Genomic DNA, 27,367 nt, shown 5'->3' with positions numbered 1-27,367 from the left:
AGAAGATAAGGTTGAGTAAATTTAATAATATATGGTATAGGGTATATAGAGAGTATAGCCTTATAGGGTATATAGAGGGTATAGCCTTACATGGTATAGGGTATATGGAGGGTTATAACCTTACATGATATATGGTATATAGAGGGTATATAGTTTAGGGTTTAGGGTATGAGGTGTTATTTATATAATTATTAATCAGTGACCCATTTTTCTAATAGTATTTGCATCCAGCGCGCATTATATTCACCTTATATCACATAAAACCTACTATATAATTTGGTTTCTTCAATATTTTTTATCTATATAGTAAATAATATATTAAATAAACATATGGTCAAGTTTCATTCAAAATTTCCGTATTTTGATAGTAATTTCCGTCGTTTTTGTCTAATTTTATCGAAATCGAAATTTTAATCGAAATTTCCACGAAAATTTCCGTCGAAATTTCCATCGAAAATTTCCTCGAAATCGAAATTACACTCCTTGACTGCAGGTGTGTATATTTCCACTTCCATTGTTCTCATGATTACAGACTCTACTTTCTAACCCAAAAGCATTGTGTAATTTGTATTGAATTGGATGATAAACCTCATTGTTTGAGATAGAATTCACACCGCATTCTCTACCAGAAATTTAAACTTCCATATTAATTGGTGATTAACGAAGCATGAAAATTGTCTATATACGTATGTCATTATGAAAAGAATAATTTGTCCGTGACGTCCGTTGTTGTTGGAGCTCGCAAAATTTATGGTTCCAAAAAGCATACTAAGGAACTACTCAAAAACTCTAGGTCCAGCATGGTAAAATTACTTTTCTTTATGTTATTGTTATATTGACTAAACTGATGGGTTTTTCCTTCCGCATGATATAAGGTGATTTTTGTTTGTGTCGGAGGAGGTGGCTTAGATTATTAGCCATATTTGTGTAATTCCACGTTGGATTTGTGAGTAGTCATCAATTGGTATATAAAAAATTGAGAAAAATTTACCTATAATAGGAATAGGGGCTGACTTGGCATTCCAAAAGGTAGATTCTATCTTGAAATTGGAAATTGTTACGTGATGAAGTATAAAAGCATAAGTGTCGTTATGTTATTGGATTGAGATGTCAAATCAGCCATATATTCCTGTTGCATGGAAATTTCTCTCTTAAATAATTAGATGCTGAGGCCCTTTGGTAAACCCCATATCCATTTGGTGACGCGGGAGGCTAAATTGGGAGGAATATAGGTATGCGTGGTGTATGTGGGTCCGCGAAAGTGCATGGTTGGACGCATGTACAACAGTTTGTATGTAACTATGTATCTATTAGTTCATGAAATTAAGATTTTCTTGGGTGAACATCTAATTTGATGCAGTGAGACAGTGAAGGCATGAATATTTAGTTTCTCCATGGAGCGAAAACTGCCAGCACAGCATTAATATTTTGGAAATGTTGTGACTTTTCATTGCCTTCACTTCAGTATTTCTCAGCAAGCATCAGATAGTTATTTACCCATAATTTTGAATTTTCATAGTTTTTTTCTGTAATCACACCCCTTTTTTAGGACCTTGCCTTCCCTTTCTTTGGGAGGTCTGCGAAATTATAGTGAAAAATTTTCATCTGTACCAGGCAAATAGGCAATTAGGCTGAGTCAAACAAGTATTGGTATGTATATATCTTAATTTCTTGCTAGCAGTCAAGTGTTTTTTACTTATAGTAAGTCTCTTAGGATGAATTGAACACATTTTGTTACTTACCTCATGATTTAATGTAACAGTGTGCATCTAGGGATTCTGCATTTTCTATTATGATTGGTATGCATTAGGATTTTCTATAGGCCCAAACAGTTGGCCAGAAAAAGATTCGGTGGAGTTTTAACAGAATTAATGTGAAATTTCTCCGTAAGTACTTTAGGATGCCCAACTATTCAAAGGTCAACTCTAGCAGATTACAAAGTTTGTTGAAACATATTTTTTGTAAGCTGGTTGTTAGAGGTTAGTCTTTCTCCTTTTAACAAAAACATTCCATGTTAGTGAAAGTGGCTGCATGTCACATAAGCAAGTTGATGATTGTAGTAATCAAGTTGATGTAGATGTATGTCACATAAGCAGACAGTAAAACTGTCAAAAGATTCAGGTAATGCCAATGAATTTGCATCAAGTCTTTTTCTATATTTCTGAGATTCTCTTTCAACAAATTTGTACCATTATAAGACCCAAGGAGCTTACCAATTACATGATCAGTTGATATAAAAGTCAGTTTTTCTTGAGTCACTTCCATGATATATATCTCTCCAACTTGTCCAACTCTCTCGGTCTCTCCCCCCACCCCTACCAATGGCCACCTCTTTCTACAGCTTACTATTGCTACCATTCTTCTCTTTCCTTATTTTTCTTCCCTCAGCTGATTGCTCAATTTCTTTTGAGATAACTAGGTTTGAGCCTGACACGCCCAACCTACTCTATCATGGCGATGCAATAGCTCAAGATGGGGCTGTCAAGTTTAACAAAGTCAATTATGTATGGCGTATTGGTTGGGTCACCTATGCTGAGAGGGTGCCTCTATGGGACTCTACAGGAAAGCTCACTGATTTTGCTACCCATTTCTCCTTCACCATTGACAACCAAAACCGTCCGATCTCTGGACATGGGATGTCATTCTTCCTTGCTCCTGTTGGATTTGAAATCCCACCAAATTCAGGTGGTTCCTATTTAGGCTTATTTAACACCACAACCAGTAATTCCACCCAGAATCAAATTGTTCTAGTCGAGTTTGATTCTTACGCAAGTCCTGAATGGGATCCCAATTTTACGCACGTTGGAATCAACAACAACTCACTAGCTTCTTCTGTCTACACCTCATGGAATGTTACCCTACACAGTGGGGATACTGCTGATGTATGGATTACCTACAACGCCACTACTCAGAACTTGAGTGTCTCTTGGATGTATCAAACAACCCATAGTTCTCAAGAAAACAGTAGTCTTTTTTACCAAATTGATCTAATGAAGGTTCTGCCACAGTGGGTAACAGTTGGATTCTCAGCTGCTACTGGTACTGGTGTGAATTTAGAGCGACATATCCTTAAATCCTGGAAATTCCGTTCAAGTTTGAATATAACAGAAAAGAGAGGAAAGGGTATGAACAGATCTCTTGTGGCTGCAACAGTTTTTGGTGGTGTTTTAATATCTGGGGTGATCATAGCATTTGCGGTTTTGTGGAGAAGGAAGCAAAAGAAAAGCTTGAGGAGGAAACAAAATAGCAGCCAAACAGAAGGCAAGATGAATTTAACTTCAGTTAATGATCTTGAAAGAGAAGCAGGACCAAAGAAGTTTTCTTACAGGGATCTTGTTTCAGCCACCAACAACTTCTCAATCGACAAAAAGTTGGGTGAAGGTGGGTTTGGTGTGGTCTTCAAGGGGTATCTGAATGACATAGATATGGCAATTGCAGTGAAGAAATTTTCGAAGGGATCTAAACAAGGGAAGAGGGAGTACATAACTGAGGTGAAGATCATTAGCATGTTAAGGCATCGGAATCTGGTGCGACTCATAGGTTGGTGCCATGAGAAAGGTGAGTTCCTACTTGTCTATGAGTTCATGCCAAAAGGTAGCCTGGATTCTCACCTATTTGACAATAAGAGTCTTCTGACTTGGGCTGTGAGGTACAAGATAGCTCTTGGTTTGGCATCTGGTTTGCTATATCTTCATGAAGAAGGGGAGCAATATGTGGTGCATAGGGATATCAAATCAAGCAATGTAATGCTAGATTCTAGTTTTAATGCCAAGCTGGGTGACTTTGGGTTAGCCCGACTCATGGATTATGAGTTAGGTCCCCGGACAACCGGGCTGGCTGGAACTTTAGGCTACATGGCACCGGAATACATATACAGTGGTCGGGCTAGCAAGGAGTCAGATGTTTTCAGCTTTGGGATGGTTGCCTTAGAAATTGCTACTGGAAAGAAGTCAGTTGACACCATGGAACGGAAATCTCTGCTGGAGTGGGTTTGGGAAATGTACGGAACTGGAAAGCTTTTGTTGGCTGTGGATGAGACGCTGAATATTGCTTTTGACATGAAACAGGCAGAGTGTTTGATGATTGTTGGATTGTGGTGTGCTCATCTTGATAGCAGCATGAGGCCCTCCATAAGACAAGCAATCCAGGTTTTGAATTTTGATGCAGAAATGCCAAATCTTCCAACAGAGATGCCCATTCCCACATATCGTATACCCACTAAATTGGACCATGGTGTTGAGATTTCAATATCAAGTTCAAGTTCTCGAAGATTGTAGGTTGTGGTGGGAGCTTGTAACTTTAGCCATCTAGTGGTTAAGAGCATTTACCCCCTACACTCAAGGTCCCGAGTTGGAATCTCCCTCCCCCAATAACGTTTGATAAAGAATAAAAAATTGTAGGTTGTGAAAATGTACTTTAAATTTCCATCTCAGTTTGCTCAAATGTATGGTACAAATGTTACAAGGAAGATCAATGCCTCTTGCCTATACCTGACAGTTTAAGCATCTATTTTTTGAGCATGAAAACAATGTCATATTTGGCTAATGTCTGCTTTATTTCTCACTTGTTACTTAACCTTATTTGCAGGCAACTGTGCTAGGTAACATATTAACATGCATGCGTAATAAATCCAAACCAACGTCATTTATTCATGTTCATGATTGTCTGTGCGTGAAATAAGACAATGGTAATTCCTCTGTCTGGCTATCGTTCTCTGAATAGTTTTGTAACGTATGTATTTGTTATGAGCTTTACATGGATATGCATAGCATCATAGGGACCATCCGAGATACAGTAACCAGTCCAAGATCAAAATCAAATATTTGGTTTCGTAGATGAGTAGAAAAAGTACCAAATTACCAATATTGAGACATTTGTGTTGTAGACATATTATTTATACTTCCACTTGAACCCTAATTAAAGAAAACCTTCTGTCATGGCAACAGCCAATCTCAAACCATAAAGTGATGGACCTAAAATTGGTGTAGATTACCTTGAAATAGGAGCATGCAGGGCCCTTATTGATTAAAGATATATGATTGGTCTCTGAATCTCACCTAATTTCTTTTGACTTAACAGTTCAATAATTTGGACAGTCTTTCATTGCCCCTTAAAGTTACTCAAAAGAAATGTTGAAAGTAGTGAGAGTGACTTTTTGCTTGTGTTTAACGTTCACACAATTAACCTGAAGAGTCAGGAATCATGTTTTTTAATCCCAAACAAAAAAATATATGTACGTGACCAAGATGCAAGTGACCACTAACCAATTTACAAAGATGAAATAAAAAGACTGACCACTAAAATCTCTATACTCCCCCTTCCTGAAAGTGAAATGTCACTCTTGTCAAAACCATGAGTTCCATGGCTCATACAAGTCATAACCAGTAACTTCTTAAGTCCTAACAAAATTCATCCCATAGTCAGGAAATTGCCCCTTAAAGTTACTCAAAAGAAATGTTGAAAGTAGTGAGAGTGACATTTTGCTTGTGTTTAACGTTCACACAACCTGAAGAGTCAGGAATCATTTTTTTTAATCCAAAACAAAAAAATATATGTACTTGACCAAGATGTAAGTGACCACTAACCAATTTACAAAGATGAAATAAAAAGACTTACCACTAATATCTCTGTACTCCCCCTTCCTGAAAGTGAAATGTCACTCTTGCCAAAACCATGAGTTCCATGGCTCATACAAGTCATAACCAGTAACTTCTTAAGTCCTAACAAAATTCATCCCATAGTCAGGAAATGAATTTTTTGGCATTTCACATTTTTTCTGTTTGCTGTCATTAATTTAACATTAATTTTTATTTAAAACGATTAATTGGCACCTACATTATGAAAAAAACAATTGTTTGGATAAGAATTCTAGCTAGGTGTTAGAAAATGGAACGCACCAGAAAACAAAAATATATGTTTTTGACATGAGGTGTGTGTGATGTGTGATGATAAGTTCATTAAAAAGAATAATAAATTACTCCAAAGTCTTGTTTTTAAAAGATTTTTAACTACAAATTCAGCCAATTAAAAAATTAAGTTCAAGTCCAATCTGTCCGTGTACCGGTGCTGAGCGCACGGAGGATCTCATCTGCATCTGCATCTACATATTTTTAAGTTATAGATGCATCTTTTAGGTTGCAGATGCTTTTTTAAGGGTGCAGATGCATTTTTTTAGGTTTCATATAACATGTTTTAAGTTTTAGATGTAGTTTTTAAGTTGCAGATGCAGCTTTCAGATGCATTTGCTAAGCGCTTGGTAATACACTTGGTGGACAGTTTGACTTTCTACTTAATTTTTGAGCCGGCTGGAGTTTGAGTTAAATTCTTTCTCATTTTGGGTTACTAATTAAAGCACTCTAGAAATATATTTTTGAATATGTATAAGGAAGGAAGATTGGAGGTGGATAGTCAAGCCACACAGAAGCTTCTAGCTAGATGTGTCACTCAAATTTTCATTGAAGTGATACTTTTGATTATCTTATTCCTATATGTTGTCTTGAGTGATTACATGAATGTTTGTGTTATATAGAGATTTTGGTGTCACTAGATACATGCAACATTGATTTGGTTCATTTTATCCTTGTATGTCTATTCATTTCTAGGGAATTAATAGGATCCTATGTTTATGTTTTCTGTGATTATAATGTGCTCGTGTCCAAACGACATCGTTTTTAAGTTCAATTTGGAGTTAAGCGTTTTGGTTAGAATTTATATATATTGAAATTAATTAAGCAGAAGTTTGAGGCACTGAAAAATTCTGATACATGAATTGACCACTTCTAACTGTACTGAAAAATTCTAAATTAATTTCTCAACATCCCATTTTAATTTAAAACTTTGTAAAAACTTACTTGATTTTCTTATCATCCTTTTCGTTAATTAGCTCTAAGTTTTGCTCCATTTCTTGCAAATCACCTTCAAATTCTTCAATGCATGAATGCTTGCCTGATGATTTCTTGCTCTTTCTTGCACATACGTCTACGTGCTCGATGATCCCTCCAACAAAGATTTCTTTGGCCTTAATTTGATTCTTTATATTCTCAACATTTTTAATTGTTTGTTTTCTTTCTTTGATTTCTTTTTAACCAATGGGTAGCAATGTTAATCCCGTGACAATTAAGAACAAAATTGTGGGAAGATTCGAACCACAGACTCTGGTACCATGTTAGAAAATTTAAACAAATTGTTTATGATATGAGTGTGTTTGACGTGTGATTATAACGAAGAACATATAATGTCTGAACATAAAAAAGGAAGAACGGGGATGCACGTATAGCCATTGGTGTTTCTCAAATTTTCCATGAAGAGATATTTTGATTCTTCTTCTTTTCCTTCAATCCTCTTGTGTCTTAAGTTGTTTACATGAAGCTAGGTTTAAACCTCACTTGCCTTGCCTTCTTTCCGTAAGTCTGTGAATCAGATTGCAATTTAGGCCGGGTCAGAGTAGTGCATACATTTAGAACCTCATGGTACAGAACCAATCTTTCTAGCTGCAGGCAAGCGCTCTGCTTATCACAAATCTCTAATTAGGATGAATTGGCAAGAATTTGTTACTTAATTACCTTATGGCTTTAGCTGTCACTGAATGTATAAGGGATTCTGCATTTTCTATTATGATTGAAAAATCCCAATTAGGATTATGATAGGTATAGAGTTCGAATACTTCCCATATAAAAAAAAAAAAAAAAAAAAAAAAAGAATGAAGAAACCCAATTAGCAGATTGCCAGAAAAGCTTGGTTTCATCGCGAAACTTCAGAAGGTCATCATAAAAACAAGAATTACCACAAAATAATGTGATAACTTCAAAAGGTCATAAACTTTTAAGACAGGCACCACTTCAAGACCCATATTGTTGGTGAAGGTGGCCTTCATAGCTATGTTCTGCGTTAATTACACAGTATAAATGTCAGAAGTCAGGTCATGCCAACCAATCTTCAATTAATGAGTCCATTTCTTTATATTTTCCAAGTGTCGATGAATCTTTGTCAACATTTTATTCTATATTTTCAAGGCTGTGAATCAATGATATGCATGTCAGCAGATTTCTCTTATCAAATTGACATGCATCATTGAGATATAAATTCAGTTCTTGAGTCCCTTCCATGACATAAACCAATGGAGATCTCTTCCTACAACTTATTGGTGCTACCATTTTTCTTCTTCTCTCTTTTTGTTCCCTCTTTTTACTCAGTTTCTTTTGAGATATTTCGCTTTGAACCTGATACACCCAACATACTCTATCATGGCGATGCAATGGCTTTTAGATGGGGCTGTCGAGTTTAACAAAGTCAATTATCGATACCGTGTTGGTTGGGCCACCTATGATGAGAAGGTGTGTCTGTGGGACTCTCGTACAGGGAAGTTTGCTGATTTCACTACCCATTTTTCCTTCACCATTGACCCTCAAAACCGTCCCCTCCATGGACATGGTTTGTCATTCTTCCTTGCTCCTTTTGGCTTTGAAATCCCACCAAATTCGGCTGGTGGCTTTTTAGGCCTATTTAACACCACAACTAGTAATTCCACCCAGAATCAAATTGTTCTAGTAGAGTTTGATTCTTGCGTAAATGAGGGATGGGATCCCAATTTTGAGCACATTGGAATCAACAACAATTCTCTGGCTTCTGTTGTCTACACTGCTTGGAATTCTAGCCTACACAGTGGAGATACTGTTGCACTACTACAAAAAATGTAATAGACATCGGTCAATAGACAACGATTCCTGTTTTTTTTGTTATCTTAATTTACCACACAACGGTTTTTAACAAACCGTTATATTAAGGTATATTATCCCATAGTATTTGATTTGATAATTTTTCTTCAAATTAACAGACAATAGTATTAGGAAATACCGTTGTGTTAGACAAGTTTCACAAAAATAAAAAATTTTGCGGGTCTTTGTATTTGACAAACGCATGCTTGCTTTAATGAAAAAGTCCCCGCGTTGAAGTCTTTTTGGGTCAAAGCCCTGACTTCACTTCACAACACTCACCCCATTCGAATTCCATCTTCATTTCCATCCTTAGAACACTCAGATCTTAGCCCTAAGATCTTCAGATCGCCCATCTATGTCCCACTAACTCAGATAGTCCCTCGATCTTAGCCCCATCCTCATCGCCCATATCTGTCCCTCTAACTCAGTCCCTCATCTTCCTTTATCTTAAAAGAGTGTCGCCGACGTCGTCCTCGTCCCTAGATCTTCACAGCGTCGCCAACGTCGTCCATCTCCGTGTTCATCATCTTCGTGCATCACTCAGGTATTTTTGTGGATTTCTAGTGGCTGATTTATGTTTTGGATGGCTAGTGCTAAGATTTTGATGGTGGGTTTTTGGGTCTGGAAATAGAAATCTGGCTGGGATTATGTTTTTGTGGCTTGGGGTAGTTTCGAGTTCAATTTTGTGGTGGATTTTGGTTCCAGTGATTTTGCTTTGGAGGCTAGGTTTAGGATTTAAAGGGTTTTGAAGGTGGATTTCAACTAGCTTTGGGGTGGGTTTCAATTTTTTTATGGTGGACCTTTATTTTTCTTCAATTAATTAGTCCATTTTCCTATTATTCTGTTTTTCTCATTTGTTTTTGCTTTCCCATAGAATTTTAAATTGGTTCTTGTTTGTTTGTTTTTTCTAATTTGACTGGTGACTCTTTCATTCGACCCCATTTGAGGAATTTGTCTCCTTATCAGCCTATTTAATTTGCCATTTGAGGTATTCCAATCCGAACCCAGCTCTTATTTCCCCTTTTAAATTCATTTAAAGTTTGTGTTTGGTGGTTTAGTACAGTGGATATGGGTGAGATGAATGGTGAATAAGTTATACTAGACTTGATAATGCTTGCAGAATTATATGACCTTGGTGTTTACTTACCTTGTAGTGAAGTGGGATTATTACTAATTTTTAGTGAAATGGCTGAGCAACTCAGTTCTAAACTTGTGTTTATTTATGTCTATTTAGTTGACTGTATAATGTGTTCTTTCATTCCATTCCATTCCCTTCACTTCTTTTTTGTTTTTTATTTTTTGTGTTTCTACAAAATTGATATATACTTGATTTCTTTCAGGAACCTAGAAAGTATTCTTAGAATTAGTTGATCTCCTTATTGAGACAAATTTATATGATATGGAATTTACAATTCTTTTATGATTCTTTAAAGGTTCAGAGATAAAGAGGTATACGTCTATACTATAGTATTTTTTACAACAATATTTATTTCCTTTGTGCTCAAGATGTTGAGCTGGAGAGCACCACTAATATGGTCGCTGCGATTTGGGCTGTTTGGGCATGAATCGGGGCGAGTGATGGTAGAGGGAAGAAGAGGAGACAAAGACGAAGCTGATGATGGTGGTTTCGCTGGCAACCGTCGCCGGACTACGACGATATCGCTGGTCAACAGGCGCGAAGAGAGAGAAGAGAGAGATTGGGTTGGGGGAGAGAGAAAGCAATTTCCAAAATAGCCGGTTGATATTTTTTCAAGATTATAATTGGAATATTGAAAACAAAGGGGGGTCAAACCTAACTGGATATAGTTGACCAGAGGATTTTGGGAGAGATTAAATCCTTAATAGGGGGTTTTGAATTAATTTAATTAAGGTTGAAGGTTTTGAATTATTCAAGTTCAAAAGTAGAGGTTTTTAATAGTTTACTACCAAAAATTTTCTAATTAATTTCTTGATATAATCAAAAATTTTCTAATTGATTTTTTGTCAATTGTAAATTGTTTTGCCAAAAATTTTATTAGAAGCCCAATTTAAATTTCGCCCATAGACCTTCCAAAAGTCAAGGCCGGCCCTAACCAGATTGTTCTTGTTGAGTTTTGACTCCTTCCTAAACCCTAAATGGGATCGTGCATATGAGCATGTGGGAGCAATGTGTGGTGCATCGGGATATTAAACCAAGCAATATCCGGTTAGATTCCAGCAGCACATAGTCAATGGTCAAATAAAACAGATAATGTGTGTCAGTGATGTTTAACCTTTTTTGTTTCACTTATTACAGGTGTTGCCATGCTAATAAGAAACAAGCATAATATTCTTTTACCGCCCACATCATTAATTCTCATGGGTATTGGGAAAGGTAGAAAGTCCCCATAGAGATTGAATTTTTGGAAGAAATTCTCAGTCTCATAGTATAGATAGAAAAAAATAATGAAAAAATAGCCGCTACACAGGGAACAGTTTTTGTATTGTCCCACCCACCGATGGCGATTGGCGGCTATAGAAGCCGAGGAGGCTGTTGAACTCCATTGTACAAAGCTTAAATTAAGCTTTTTGGAAAGTTTAGAAGTTGGAATGAACTCTTCTAAGAAAGCTTAAAGCTTTTAATTTTTCTAGAGAATTTTCAAGCTCAGGTAGCTTTTGAACAAAATTTCTGGCCTGTTAAATGGCTGGGTCCTAGGAAAGTTGGGCCCAGCCTTATATGGCCTTGGACTTTTTTGACTGTATGGGTTGGGCTCGGGCTAGGCCCATTTGGCCCTACCAAATGTATCGAACAATTATTTGTTTAAAAAAAGAAAAAGACTAAATTTTACTTTAGGTCTATGTAATACGTTGTGGTCAAGTTCCATTTTAGTTCCTGTAGTTTTAATTGTTTTGATTTTAGTTTTATAATTTACAAATTCATGCAATTTAAGGATACGTTAACATTTTTGTCAATTAATTTCTTAAATTCGTCATTTACACGAAAACATGGATGTATGTGACTTCATAAGCTTAATTTTTATGTTTTATATTAGTTATATTAGTTTTTGACATATTTATGTAAGAAAAGACATAAGATATATCTATTAGTGTTACCTTTATATAGTTCAAATAGCTACTGATGCATAGTGGCAAACTGACAATAATTGTCATTATCTAACAGTGGCAATTGCTCAGCACTCGGTGTACAGTGTCGAGTGCTTAGTATTGTTCACTAAGGGCTCGGTGAGTTCCGTGTCTCATGCATTTCATTAAAGTGGATTGAGCTAAAATTTACTATAGCGTGTGGGCTGGAAAAAAAAAAAAAAAAAAAAAACCTAAAGATTTAAGGGCATTTTTGCAATAGGTGACCAAAATTAATTATTTTTTAAACATAACTTGGACTTTTTTCCCATTTAACTAGGGATCCAAAACATCAAGGCGTACTTTTTTTTAATCTGGGGGGAGGGATTCAAATTTGGCTTGACGTACCTGTTTTACTTTATTTAGTTTTCTTTTGGTATTAAGCTTTTTTTGTTTATCTCGATCAAAATTCTTTTCTTGCACTTGTTAAGGTTAATTTATTAGGGTGATAATTTTTATAGTTTTGAGAAGGGGTGCTAAATCTTAATAGTAAATTTGTTATTAGTGTAAAAAAAAAAATTTATTATCTTTAAGTGATAATTTAGAGACAAAATTTAATTTATTTGTCGCTCCACATGTTGGTTGCTATTCAGTGTTAGGGCATACGAATGCTTGTTTTTTATTTTTTATTTTCTTATTTGTTATCTTAATAAATGATTAGTAGGTCTTAACATAGAATTGAGTGTGAAACCTTAACATAGAAATATTAATCATAGTCCCATATTACAATGCAGAATATCTTTTGATATCCAATATATAGTTGCATTTTCAGCGTATGAGTAACATGCATGCATGTTGATGTTGCTAGGATATTGCACCGGATTGGATGCTTTCTGTTGAAGAAGAAAATATTATTTCTACCGTTGTGTTAGCCAACAATTGCGCGGCTTCATTTCAGAATTCTGATGCCTCCTATGGAAGGTCAATTCCATAAACCAGATATAATTAATCTGCTTAAACATTTCTGGCAGGCCAATTATAGTTATTAATAATCTTCATTGCTTTGACACGTCTCTAACAACCTGTCTTAACTCACAAACAATTGAATTAAGTTAAACATGGAGAAAATGTATGCTCATCTAGTCATCTTTACAGTGTATGACGATTGTAGTAATGCAGCCCTTTCGACCATATATACATTTATATATGAAACTTAATTCATATGCGACAAATAAATATTTAACCATTTAGCTTAGTCAAACAAAAAAACATTAATCATTCAGGTTATGATGTTGATTACTACAATATATTCTAAATTTTATATTTCAAATGGTCAAACACTTGGGTCTTATTTGGTTTGTTAAGTTGGTACTTTGGGAATCTTATACCTATACTCATTTAAGGAGGTTGAGAACTAATAATTCCCATGATAATATTTGGAATGATGCATGGGAATGGTAGCCAAGAAATTTTTTTCATTCTCAAATTTGTTTTGTGCAGTAATATATAGGAATCATTTTTTTAAAAAAATTATTATGTTTTAGATTATGTTTTAATTTTTAGTGAGGTTAATTTAGTAAGAGTTTAGATAATGTTTTAATGTTTTAGATAAGCTAGTCACAAGTGGCCCACAACATACAACCTTTTTTAGTCATAAACTCAAACTTCTAATCTATTTATTTTTCAGCCACTAAATATATTTTTAAGTCACAAAAAATATTTCTGAACCACAATTCAAGAAAAATCAACTATGAAGCATTCAAAACTATTCAAACTCAAGCATACCTAACTAAGGTATTTAAGCATTGTTGTAAAATTTTATTTACTCGCAAATATACGAGTTTAGTAATATATTAACGAGGTCGAACCTCAAAGAGTGATAAAAAAACGATACACTAATCTTAAACTTAAGTTAATTTAAAACTAAACTAGTTTGGAAATTTTGTTGGTTTGCGAGTCAAATTAAAATAAAATGCAACTTAATTAAAAAGCAAATAAAGTAGATGGAAAGAGATTAAGGTAACTAAAGGTGCAAGAATTGAAAAATTAAATCTAGAAAGGAAAATAACAACTTTTTGGTTTTAGAAACTAAACAATGGTATAAGAACCAAAGTTTAGGGTTCCACACCACTTATGAACATATTAAATGAGATTTTTATTAATTTTCCCAAAAAGGAGGGCACCCAAGAGTCATTTGATGCCCTCTTACAAAGATAAATATGAATTAAGCACAAGAATTAAAGATTTATATGGTAGATCTTGATTTTGCTTAGAAAGTACAAATTTTAAGCAACTCAAGTAAACCAAAACTAAGGAACAATTAGAGTTCAAAAAAGTTGGTGTTTAAAACAATTAACCATAAAGCTAAAATGTAGAAAGAGTATCTAACTACCCAAAATATATGACATTATGGGTGAAAGGGAATCTCTTTCTCATTTTAAAATCAAAATCTAGAGCTTGTAAGATCTTAATTAAACAAGGGAAAAATTTACATTAAGACCTCATTTAATAATGTTCATGGTGGTGCTTCCCCCTTACCTTGGTAAAGGGGTTTAGTGACCACCCATGATCTTATATCTAAAATAAAAATAAATAAAGAAGTAAATGAGCATGAAATTTAAAGAGCAATAAAATAAATAACACTACTAACAATAAAATAAAAGATTACATAACATAAATGACATAAAGTAAATAGAGAATTAGAATTAGAGAACATAGAAGAGAGATATAATATTAAGAAAGAAGTAAATAAACATGGAATTTAAAGAGCAATAAAATAAATAACACTACTAACAATAAAGTAAAGGACTATATAAAATAAATGGCATAAAGTAAATAGAGGATTAGGAGAAGAGAGAAGAGAGACATAATATTAAACTTTCATTAATTAAAATTGTAAGAGAGTTACATTTCTATTCTCTCTCAAATATCATAGCCAAATGGCTTGAGAGAGAAATCGTAGAAGAATACTATAAAAGACAGCAAATTAAATTCTAGACTAAAGGATATGAAGAGGGGACTCAATGTTCCTATTTATAGACAAATATTAGGGCTAGCAAATATGAGAGGGGGGAAGGATCAGCTGTTAAAGGAGAGAGGTAGAAGAAAAAAAAGGCTGGAGACAGTTATAAGGGTGCCACGTGACAACACATGAGTGGATGAAGGCTTGATAGGCGGAAGAAATGAGAAGCAGCCGGGCTGCTGGACCTGCCACGTGTCGTCTGCTGGTTGGAGGAGGAGTTGATTAATCAAATGCAACTCGATCTGCTAGGCGGAAAGAAAAGAGGGGCAGAGGCATGTGGCTCGGCTTGTGACTTGCGGTTGCGTGGGAAAGCGTGAGAGAGAGAGAGAAGATGGCTGATGGCTTGGCAGCTCGGCTTGGCTTTGTGGCTCACATGGGTGTGCTGATTTGCGGAAGAGAGATGTGAAGCGCCATGTTTATTTCAGCTGCGCCACGTGTCACCGTGGCATTGGAGGAAGGATGATTAATCAAAGCACTTTTGCATTTTGGGCGGAAACTTTGCCGTTGGGCGAGTGACTCTTCGCCTTCCATTTGTTTGGGCTGGGCTTCATTCCTTCTTTTGGGCTTTTGTTCCTCTCTTTTGTTCTTCTTTGTTTTTTTTTTGGGCTTTTCATAATTAAATCCTACAAAAATAAAACATTAACTAATTTAAGCCTCATAAAATTCATGAAATTAATAAAATCTAACAACTTAATAAATAACTAGATAAGTAAATTAAAACACTAAAAATGCTAAAAGATATTGACAAAATGTATGAATTTGAGGATAAAATATGTAAATAAATTAAGCTCAACAAGCATACCCAAGTTTTAGTTTAATTTTGTTTGAATTTTGTTGAGAGTTTAGGGTTTTTGGTATATATAGTCTTTAGAATTTAGGGTTAAAGCCCTAAAACCCTAAATATAAAGTCATAAAACCTAAACTCTAAATGCTAAACCTGAAAACAATATTACATCATTTAAAAAAAATATAATTCTACGAAATTATAAAATGTAATTTTACAAGAATTACATACTGCATCATAACAAAATAAAGTGTACGTAACTCTTTACATATAACATCATAACAAAATTAAGTGTAACTTTGCGATGGTTACATATGGTCTCAGAAAAAAAAAAAAAAAAAGTTTAGTTTTAAGCCATTCATTGTGGCTTAAAAATAAATAGATCTTTTCCTTGGCAAAAAAAAAAAAAATAAATAGATCTTTTACATGAATTTATGAATGAAACTTACAATATATTTTTTGAGTGCAAATTTGCTCACTACCTCTAAAAGTGGTGAGCATCATCACTTTATTTATAGGGTGACATGTGTCCTCTAAATTAACTCTAGTTAACAATTTTGAATGAATAAATTCTGATATAATAATGAGGTGAGAGAAAATTTCTTTCTTTCAAAACTTACTTGCCTTTTTTAATTCTCACGGTCTCTCTCCTTTATTTTATTTTCCTTTTTTTTTTTGTAAATCTTTTTTTTCTTGTTTGAAACCCTATGTCTTTTCAACTTTCATCTTCTTCAGGAAAAACAAGTTTGGTCGTCTACCTTATTCCCTACTAGTTTATTTCAAATATTAATTAATTTGATTTATTTTTTTTGGCCAAAATTAATTAATTTGATTAACTGATCAATAAATATGTGATCATAAATTTGATAGGCAAGTACAAGCACTCAACCAACAACTCAAGGATCATCTCGTCAGTTAAATTTTTCAGGCTCAATTTGATGCAGTGTTTGAAGATAAGAGTTGTAAATGTTTTTTACACATAATTTTCGATATGTTAACTTTAGCATAGTTGTGTTGCATTGCAATAACAATGTTTTTGGGTCGGTAGTATTATGGATTTTGTAAAATTATGATATATTGGGCTTCATGTAAGAAGCCTATGGAGACCTCATGTAATTTTTTCACTCAAAATTAAGAATTTAAAGCAGACTAAAATAATTTATTGTGTTATAATTTTGAATGAACAATTAGCTTAAAATAAATTTTGGAATAACATGCAAGTATAAAAATGAGGTCTTCGATTGCTTTAGATTAAAAATGAGGTCTTCAATTATTACATGCTCAAAAGAGGTCTTCAATTGGAATAATGAGTATAAAAAGTTCTGGAAATTTCTTTCAAATGTGTGATAAAAGATAGTGCAGGGTGAATAAATAAAAAATGGTCTAATAGGGTAATGTGACGAAGAGTGTAGTGTAAAAAAAAAAAAAAGTGCATACATGAATAAAAGAGAAAAACAAAAAAACAAGAAGCAAAATCAGGAAAATAAAATAAAAGGGAGGGAGAGCATGAAAATTGAAAAAGGCAAGTAAGTTTTGGAAAAAAGTGATTTTCTCTCACTTCATTATTATATCAGAATGTATTAATTTAAAATTGTTAACTAGAGTTAGTTTAGAGAACACATGTCTTCCTGTAAATAAAGTGGTGATGCTCACCGCTTTTAGAGGTGGTAAGCAAATTTGCACTCATATTTTTTGTAGCTTTTTGCTAATTTACTTATTTAGGTAATAAGCACTCGCAATAAATGTTTTTCCATGTGATAAGAATAGCAAACCCAAGAGTTTCAAATTCTCCCTTCATGGGTGTCTATGCCCATGTAATTATGTAAAAGATAACACATTTTCACAAATGTACTTACCAAACATGAAAATAGAATCTCATACCTATTCCTAAGCTCTAAATCCTCAAACTAAACGGACAGCCCTTAAAAGTCTTTTTCTATATTTTTCAGGGATACAATTGCTTTTCAGCGACCTAATCAATGTGTAAATTAAAACTAGTGGCACAAAAAGTAAACTTGTTCTTTATGAAATTAATAAGCAATTGTTGTCTCGTGACAAAGTCATAATGTAAGTTTCCAAGCAGTTAATTAATCACCAACTTGTCTCACGTACTCTATCTCTTCTCCAAGCCATGGCCAATTGGCCACCACTTCCAAGAACCTACTATCTCTACCAATCACGCTCTTTTTTCCTTTTGTTTCTTCTTCTTCTCATTCAATTTATTTCCAAATACCACACTTTCATCCTAAGGCAGCCAACATACTCGATCTATCAAGGAGATGCAGTACTCCTGATGGAGACATTGAACATTCCGCATATAATACATTGAACACTTCCAGACTCTAAATCTAAATTATTGATTAAGTTAACTCTTAGCTAAACGTATGGTCCAGACTAACAATATAAGATTACTTTGTGGTTGAACTACCTAACAAGATCATCCCTGCCAAAAAAAAAAAGGAGACCAATATAGGAAACCATTTAATCATTTTAATTAATCATAACCATTTCAGTGTTTGTCGGAAACACTGTTTTTGTCTATTTATTTGATCATAATTCTCCAATTTTCTGCAAGGATTTTCAATTTTCTAAAAGGAACCCTTTACATTGCATAGGACTATGATCTATTTTTATGTTATTGTGAGACAGCTATAGGTTAATCATATAGGAATATACTTCATGCTTAAGAAGTTCATTCAGCGGTGTCCTTAATCTATGACTGTGTCCGAATCTGACTTGTACAAGGCAGAGTCAATGAGTCCCTTGTTAAAATGATCACCATTCATCAATTGGATGAGCTAGAGGCTTATGGCTTGGTCTTGGTCCAGTCTTAACAAGTCAACTTCATTCTGGTGATGTTTGAGAAATGAACTTGTGCAACTATTGATCCAGTTAATTGTTTTCTAATTGATTATTACATTCCTGTTAATTAATTGCTTGGCTACTTGCAATGTCAAAAGAGATTAAAATAAAAAGTATTAAAATCGCAATTAAAAACTTGTCAATGATCTATAACAGTAATGATAACTAACAGAAGAAATGATTATGCATTATGTATGAATTAAGTTGTTTAGCATGTTATGTGAATAAAAATAAAATGGAAGGGAAGCAATTCGGTTGGTATAATTATACATAATAAGGTCTCAGGGAAATAACATAGGTAGTTGTATAACATTATATATGCTTAACTGGCCACTCTGATTTGTCTTTAAAGAATGATTTTTCGAATAAGTGCATTTAAATTGTCATCTAACATGGTTTTAATTAAAGACATCTTGGTACAACAAATGATAACTTTTTGCTTGTGCAAATTGATGTTATACCGCTTGCAAGGCGCTTGATATACATAGAAATAGCTTAAACTTTTAGGTAAGAGGTTGTCTAACATGTGTACCATTTATGTTTTGCTGTGCACAAGAGCTGTGTGAGTATGATTGTCTTTCTTGTCAAGTGCTGCATGCTGGCTGCTAACTGATAAAAATTTTCATTTTCACATACAACTATTTGAAAACTTTTTGTTTTTATTTGGGGTAATAGTTGAATTCTTGCGCGCTGTGATCGAATATGGGATAAGTGTTCTACCACTTGAGCTATAATTCCCTCCATTGCCACCAAATATTTGAAATCTTAACAAAGTGCACAGGTTGATCACAATCCCATATTACAATATATGCAGCATATCATATATATTATCATTGATATCTAATATTATATATCAGTGTGAACATTTCATCAAATGTTTTTGGTTGAAGAAGAAAATAATAATACCGTTATTTTAGCCAACAATTGCGCGGCTTATTTTGAAATGCCTCCTATTGATGGTCAACTCCATAACACAGATAATTAATCTGCTTAAGCATTGCTTTACATGCCAATGATATTATTTAATAACCATCATTGCTTTGTCAAGTCACGAATGACAACCTATCTTAACTACCAAGCCATTAAATTAAGTTGAACCTTGAGGACATGCTCATCCTCGATCGCATACTTTCAGTGTATGAAGGTTGTCGTACTGTAGTACTTTGGACCATACATACATATGAAACGTCATATGGAAGAAACACATATTTAATCATTCAGGTAATAAGGACTACTTACAATTCAAAATTTTATATATATTTCATATCTATCGTTGACACTTAAGGCGCTGCCAAGTCTCTCTCTCTTTTTTTTTTTTTTTTGAAGGATAAAACTCCTTTTCAGATTGATCATCGTCAAATTACTAAGTAATTGTTGGCTCACAAAGTCGCATTGTATGTTTCCTAGAAGTTGGTCTCCAATTAACTGCTCTGTCTCTCTGTCTGTGTCTGTGTCTCTGTTGTTTTTCTACTCTCCAAGCCATGGCCAACTTTTTCAAGAACTTACCATCTCTACTCTTTTTCCTTTTTGTTATTCCTTCAGCTCAATCAATTTCATTCCGTATACCCCGCTTTGATTCGAATGCAGCCAACATACTCTACCAGGGAGATGCAGTACCTTCTGTTGGACAAATTGAACTCAACAAAGTCAATTATGTATGCCGAGTTGGCTGGGCCACCTATGCGGAGAGAGTGCCAATCTGGGACTCTGATACTGGGAAGCTCACTGACTTCACAACTCATTTTTCATTCTTCATTGACACACAAGGTATTGCTTCTTATGGCAATGGACTTGCATTCTTTCTTGCTCCTGTTGGATTTCAAATCCCACCAAACTCAGCTGGTGGATTTCTAGGCCTATTCAACACCACAACCAGTTTCTTCTCCGGGAATCAGATTGTTTCAGTTGAGTTTGACTCCTACCCGAACCCTGAATGGGATCCTGGATACGGGCATGTGGGGATCAACAACAACTCAATTTCTTCTTCTGTGAACACCGCTTGGAATGCAAGCTTCCACAGTGGAGACACTGCTGATGTTTGGATTGACTATAATGCCACAACTAAAAATCTAAGTGTCCATTGGAGCTACCAAAATACCTCGAATCCTAAAGAGAACACTAGTCTTTATTACAAGATTGACTTGATGCATATTCTGCCTGAGTGGGTCACAATTGGATTTTCAGCTGCTACTGGTATCAATGGGGAGCGACATGCGCTCTTATCATGGGAATTCAATTCAACTTTGGAAAGAGAAGAAACCGCAAAGAATGGAAAGAAGAAAGGGTTAGTTGTGGGTTTAACAGTTTCAGGGGGTGCTCTGATACTAGCTGTGGTGTTTATAGCATTAATTGTGGTGTTGTGGAGGAGGAAACACAAGAAGAGGGAAACACCAGAGGCAGAAAATTTAACATTAATGAATGAAGACCTTGAGAGAGGAGCAGGACCAAGAAGGTTCTCTTACAAAGATCTTGTTACAGCCACCAACAATTTCTCCAATGAGAGAAAGTTGGGTGAAGGAGGGTTTGGGGCTGTTTACCGGGGCTACTTAATTGAGTTAGACATAGCAGTCGCGGTGAAGAAAATTTCAAGTGGGTCGAGGCAGGGAAGAAAGGAGTACATAACAGAGGTGAAGGTGATTAGCAGCTTGAGACACCGAAATCTGGTGCAACTTATAGGATGGTGCCATGATGGAGGTCAATTCCTACTTGTCTATGAGTTCATGCCAAATGGTAGTCTTGATTCTCATCTCTTTGGGAAGAGGTCAGCTTTACTAAATTGGGGTGTGAGGTACAAGATATCAATGGGGTTGGCCTCTGCATTGCTTTATCTTCATGAAGAGTGGGAGCAATGTGTGGTTCACAGGGACATTAAATCAAGCAATATCATGCTAGATTCTAGTTTTAATGTCAAGCTTGGTGACTTTGGGTTAGCAAGGCTAATAGATCATGAGCTTGGTCCCCAAACAACTGGATTGGTAGGAACACTTGGTTACATGGCTCCAGAGTATATAAGCACAGGCAGGGCTAGTAAAGAGTCAGATGTTTATAGCTTTGGGGTGGTTGCTTTAGAAATTGCTACTGGAAAAAAGACAAGGGATCCTCTAAGAGAGGATACCGAAAAGGGACTTGTAAAATGGGTTTGGGACCTTTATGGACAAGGGAATCTGGTTTTGGCTGTGGATAAGAGGCTGCATGTGGAGTATGATGAGAAACAAGTAGAGTGTTTGATGATTGTAGGACTGTGGTGTGCTCATCCTGATAGAAGTTTGAGGCCCTCAATAAGGCAAGCAATTCAAGTTCTTAACTTTGAAGCAGCATTGCCAAATATTTCAACAAACATGCCTGTTCCAGTGTATCATGTGCCTACACCACTATCAGTCAGCTCCGGGGAACCTTTAAGTACTACAAGCCTTCAAGAGGGTCGTTGAGCTCTGTGTGCAATCTGATCATGATCAATCTGTAATATTTTTTTTTTTTATGCAAGTCGATTTATAAATTCAGACTATTTCATTGTTTAAGAAGAAACCATTACTCATCAATTTGTGTTTTCTGTAAGACACATATATGATTGTCTTCATGTATCAGAATCTTGTAAGTTAGTCATAAAGCATGTCATTTCTGTTTACTAGTATATGAGCACAAATTTGCTGAGCAACTTAGCTTCGTCTTTTATTTCTTGTTATTAACTTACTGAGGGAGGTATCAAGGCCGGCCTTGAGGTAGGGGAAGGAGGCGAACGCCTCAGGGTCCCAAATGCTGAGGGTGTTCAAATTTTGTAGACTCGTCATATATGTTAGGCCAAGTAATGTATATAAGGAATTAATGGACCCATTTTTATGATTTGCCTCATGCCCTTAAAATCTCATAGCCGACCTTGGTGGTATCAAGCATCGATTTAGGTACACAAAATTACTTATCTTGAGCCTTATAACAGAGTATATTTCAAAGTTGAAAATTTATAAAGTTTTGCCCAAAATATGGGGTCTTTTTTGGATTGGGGGCTCCATGTGGTCGCACCACCAGGACACCCTCAGAGACAGTGGGAAATATTATGCAAAAAGACGTCATGGGTTTCACAATGTTATGATTCTTCACGTGAAAGAGTAAGAAAAAATATATCATAGTTGGATTCTAAAGCATTTTAGATTATAAAAGAATTTCTAACAGCCATAATCGAACGTTCAAGAGTTCATAATATATGAAAATATAACCACATGTGTTTTTGATATACATTGTTATCTTATTTCTTGGCATCTTTATGTTATGGATACTCGCATTTTATTACGCGAGATTGTGATTGTCTTCTCTCATCTAACTCCTTAGAGCCGAATGATCTCGAAATAGGCTTCAAAAGTTTTGGGGTTTAGGGTTTTAACTCAGGGCCGGCCCTGAGCACATGTTGGGTTCGAACACATGACCACTTGAGGAGGGTGAAAGTGTGAATTCCTACTACACCACTTAGCCACTTATGATATTTAAGTACATGCAATATATTTACAGACATACTGATACTTAAAATATAATAATTTATAAAATTATAATTGGTATTATACACCATAACCTTATACTCTAAACGGCTAAACCATAAAGTCTGAAACCTTATATCTTAAAAATTAACCCTATACTCTAATAATTTTAGTATATAAACTATAAATTATAGTTTTTAACTTTTAGTAATATTTTTACAATATAGAAACTATAAATTATATAAAATATAAACTAGTAATATTTTTAGACTTTTTGCAATGGTAATATTTAAATAGAGACCTAAAATAATATCTTAAAAAAAGAATGATATACAAAATATGTTTAATTTTATAAATTATTATATTTCAAGTATCAGTATGCCTATAAATATATTGCATGTACTTGAATTTCACAACTAATTAAGTGGTGTAGTGGGAATTCATACTTTGACTCTACTCACAAGGTCATGGGTTTGAACCCCAGCATGTGCAAAAAACACCTTACACTTTTTTTTATTCAATATATATAAGTTTTATATAATAAAATATATAAATAATCCGGTTTGGTCCCGCTTTTTTGTCAACACGCTTTTGTCTACCATTTTGTATGTTTTTTTGTTAGTTAATGGGGAAATTTGAAATGTTTTATAGTTCGTGAATCAACTTGAAATGAACCATATAGTTAATGGAAAAATTTGAAATGTTTTATAATTTGTGGACCAACTTGAAATGGACCCTATAGTTGGTGGATGCAAATGTACTTGAACCAAAATATAATGCTGCAACAAAGAAATTTTTTTTAGATGAAACTCTTGTACTGCTACATACAGAAAATAAAAAGCCAACATTAATAAAAGCCCAACTCATTAAAAAGGCCCATTGGTAAAGCATTTAGAGATGATTGATGAGGTATGTTGTTTGACAAGTCCAAAAGCCCCTAAACTTTTATTACTTTTTGTTCAAAACTTGTATGTCAAAAAAGGCAAAGACCCTACAACTTTAATTGATTTTTATTCAAGGTTGTACAAACTATGATATTGTTTTATATAAAATGAAAATCGGTCTACAAAATTATATAATTTTTTCTTTTGTAAAACTAAAATTATATTCAAAAAGATCCATTCCAAATGTTCACCCCAGGCCTCCCAAAAGTCAGGGTCGAACCTGGTGTTGTAAAATTATATTTACCTGCAAATATACGAGTCTAGTAGTATATTAACGAGGTCGAACCTCAAGGAGTGATAAAAAACAATACACTAAGCTTAAACTTAAGTTAATTTAAAAATAACCTAGTTTGGAAATGTTGTTGGTTTGTGAGGCAACTTAAAATAAAATGCAACTAAATTAAAAAGCAAATAAAGTAGATGAAAAGAGAATAAAGTAAATAAAGATGCAAGAATTGAAATATTAAAACTAGAAATGAAAATAACAACTTTTTGATTTTAGAAGCTAAATAATGGTATAAGAACCAAGGTTAGGGTTCCACACCACTTATGAATATATTAAATCAGATTTTTAGTAATTTTCCCAAAAAGGAGGGCACCCAAGAGTCACTTGATGCCCTCTTACAAAGATAAATATTAATTAAGCACAAAACTTGAAGATTTATATGGTAGATCTTGATTTTGCTTAGCAAGTACAAACTTAAAACAAAAGTGAACCAAAATTAAGGAACAACTAGAGTTCAAAAAGGTTTGTGTTTTAAAAGATTAACCATAAAGCTAAAATATGGAAATAGGATCTAACTACCCATAATATATGACATTATGGGTGAAAGAGGATCTCTTTCTCATTTTAATATCAAAATCTAAAGCTTGTAAGATCTTAAACAAAGGAAAAGTTAACATAAAGACCTCACTTAATAATGTTCATGGTGGTGCTTCCCCCTTACCTTGGTAAGGGGGTTTAGTGACCACCCATGAGTTTATATCTTAAATAAAATTAAAGAAAGAAATAAATAAGCATGTAATTTAAAGAACAATAAAATGAATAACACTACTAACAATAAAGTAAAGAACTACATAAAATAAAATGCATAAAGTAAATAAAGGATTAGGAGAAGAGAGAATAGAGACATAATATTAAAGTTAACCATAAAATAAAGAACTACATAAAATAAAAGACATAAAGCAAATAAAGGATTAGGAGAAGAAAAAAGAAAGACATAATATTAAAATTTTATTAATTAAAATGCAAGAACATTACATTCATATTCTCTCTCAAACATCATAGCCAAATGGCTTGAGAGAGAAATTCTAGGAGGAATACTAGAAAAAGGCATAAATTTAAATTCTAGAGTAAAAGATGTGGTAAAGGGGCTGAATGCTTCCTTATATAAGCAAATACTAGGGCTAGTGATGAGGAAAAATCAGCCCAAAGTTGGTGCAAGGCTGGGAATATCTGGAATATCTGGAATTTCTACCACATGTCGCATGCTGATTGGCTGAGAGAGGATATTTGTGAGAGAAGATTAATCAGGCGGAAAAGGCTGGAACCAGCCTTTAGGCAGCTATCACAATTGCCACATGGCGATACATGAGTGGAGGAGAGCAAGTTTAATGAAGAGGCGGAAGAAAAGAGAAGCAGCTGGGCTGTTGGAACTGCCACGTGTTGACGCAAGAAAGGATGGAGGCTTGATTAATCAAGCAATTCTGTTGGGCGTGAAAGAGGGTGCAGTGGCTTGGCTTGGCTTGGAGCTTGGAAAAAAGAGAGACACACACAACAGAAGGAGGCGGCTTGAAGGCTTGGCCAGCTAGTAGCTTGGCTTGTGGCTGGCATGGGGCCGGAGGCGTGCAATATCAAACCAAAATGAGCGTGCTGCTGGGCGGAAGAAAAGAGAGGCATCCGGGTTGATTCCAGCTTCGCCACGTGTCGTCGTGGTATTGGCTGGAGCCAATATTAATCAAACCATTTGATTTGGGCGAAAGTGTGGTTGTGACTCTTCAGCTTCCATTTGAATTGGGCCGGGCCAGCTGCTTCCTCTTTTGGGCTTCAGTCTCTCCACTTGGGCTGGGCTTGTTCTTCTTCCTTTATTTGTTTTGAGCTTTTGTTTTCATTTTCTTTAATTAAGCCTACAAAATTAAAATAAACTAATTAACAAAAATAAAATTTAATAAACAGTTAAATAAAACTTATTCAATTCTAGGAATTTAGACAAAAACTAATAAAACCCACTAATTAATTAAATAATAAAAATAAGAATTTAAAACACTAAAAATGCTCAAAGACATAGACAAAAATATATGGTTTTAAGGATAAAATATGTATATAAATTAAGCTCAACACCTGGTTTAACTCATGACATCTTTAGGTTTTGGAACTCACATTTTATTGAGAGAGTGTGTGATTGTCTTCCCTCATCTAACTTCTTAGAGCTGAATGGTCTCAAAATAGGTTTCAAAAGTTTTTTAGTCACAATGGTTTGTCTACTTATCATGGCATCAAAGCTTTATTTTTAGGAGTTCTTTTGAATAAACCCTTTTTTTCATGAGCTAATTAGAAATACATCCATTTCGGAAGACCCAATTTGATATTACCCTTTTTTTTGGGAAATTAGATATACACCCATTTTTGAATTTGTCATGAAAGATTATCCATTTTTTGCAAAAAAAAAAATTTTTGTGATTTCCTCTTTTACCCTTTTGAGTTGAAAAAATTTAAATTTTAATGTTATCAATTAATGTCTTATTTTAAGGTATTATTATTTCTTATTTTAGTAATTAATTGCCATTAATTTATGAAGTTGAATATTAAGATTTCCTTTTTTTATTTTTATTTTCAAATGTCAAAGAGAGCAAATTTGTCACTTCTTTCCAAAGAAGCCACATGTTATATTTACTAACCAAGACCACCTTCACCCCACCTCCACTACCCAACTCACCTCCACACGCCTTTCATCATCACCTATTATTTAGGTTAACAATTTCAAAAGTTCTACACGGTGTTTTTTTATGGTATTCTTTAGATGGTTGCATTAATCTTTAAGTCGAAGTCACGATAAGCAATTGGTCTCCTTCACGAGCCAAACGTATAGCTCGTGGTTTCCGACAACGGAGGGAGATACATCTGTGCGTATAATAGAGACAATGCAAGGTGAGGGTAAAAAATAAATTAGTAATAAAGATGAACCCAAATTAGGTTGAAACCCTGGATGGATATTAGATGTTGCAGAGGTTTTCGATCTTCTCTTAAACCAAACATGTAGCAATCACACCAATTGAAAGGAAGAAGAAACAATATGGCTGAGCTTTAATTTATTTGGTTTTGTGAAACCAAGGAGCACCGAAGCAAGGAACACACGCTTTGTTTTTTTTTTTTGTTAAAAGGTTTGATTTTTTTTTAATAAAAGTTAGTAGCATTAACAGAGTTAACCCACTATTAAGAGGAAGGCTAGGTGTCAAACAAAGAGTTATTTACACTTACACCCCCTAAGGTTTCAAAACTATTGCATATAACCCCCTACAAGAGAAAAAAGTAAGGC

General features: G+C 34.5%; 1 protein-coding gene and 2 pseudogenes across 1 annotated transcript; all 3 read left to right on the top strand.

The window, feature by feature from the left end:
• The first annotated feature begins 2,321 nt into the window (after nt 1-2,321).
• LOC147284207 (L-type lectin-domain containing receptor kinase IX.1 pseudogene) lies at nt 2,322-4,277 on the top strand (annotated as a pseudogene).
• A 3,966-nt stretch (nt 4,278-8,243) lies between these two features.
• Nucleotides 8,244-8,696, top strand: LOC147284206 (L-type lectin-domain containing receptor kinase IX.2 pseudogene; annotated as a pseudogene).
• An 11,206-nt stretch (nt 8,697-19,902) lies between these two features.
• On the top strand, nt 19,903-21,849 carry LOC147284205 (L-type lectin-domain containing receptor kinase IX.1-like). The gene has a single exon (XM_086244551.1). It carries the CDS (start codon nt 19,903-19,905, stop codon nt 21,847-21,849), a length of 1,947 nt encoding a protein of 648 aa, XP_086100677.1.
• Nucleotides 21,850-27,367: the final 5,518 nt, after the last annotated feature.

The sequence above is a fragment of the Dryas octopetala genome, chromosome 5 (assembly GCF_963921425.1).
Source record: "Dryas octopetala chromosome 5, drDryOcto1.1, whole genome shotgun sequence".
NCBI classification, from domain to species: Eukaryota; Viridiplantae; Streptophyta; class Magnoliopsida; order Rosales; family Rosaceae; genus Dryas; species Dryas octopetala.
Note: the sequence above shows the minus strand (reverse complement) of the source record. Positions and strands in the feature narration are given on the sequence as shown.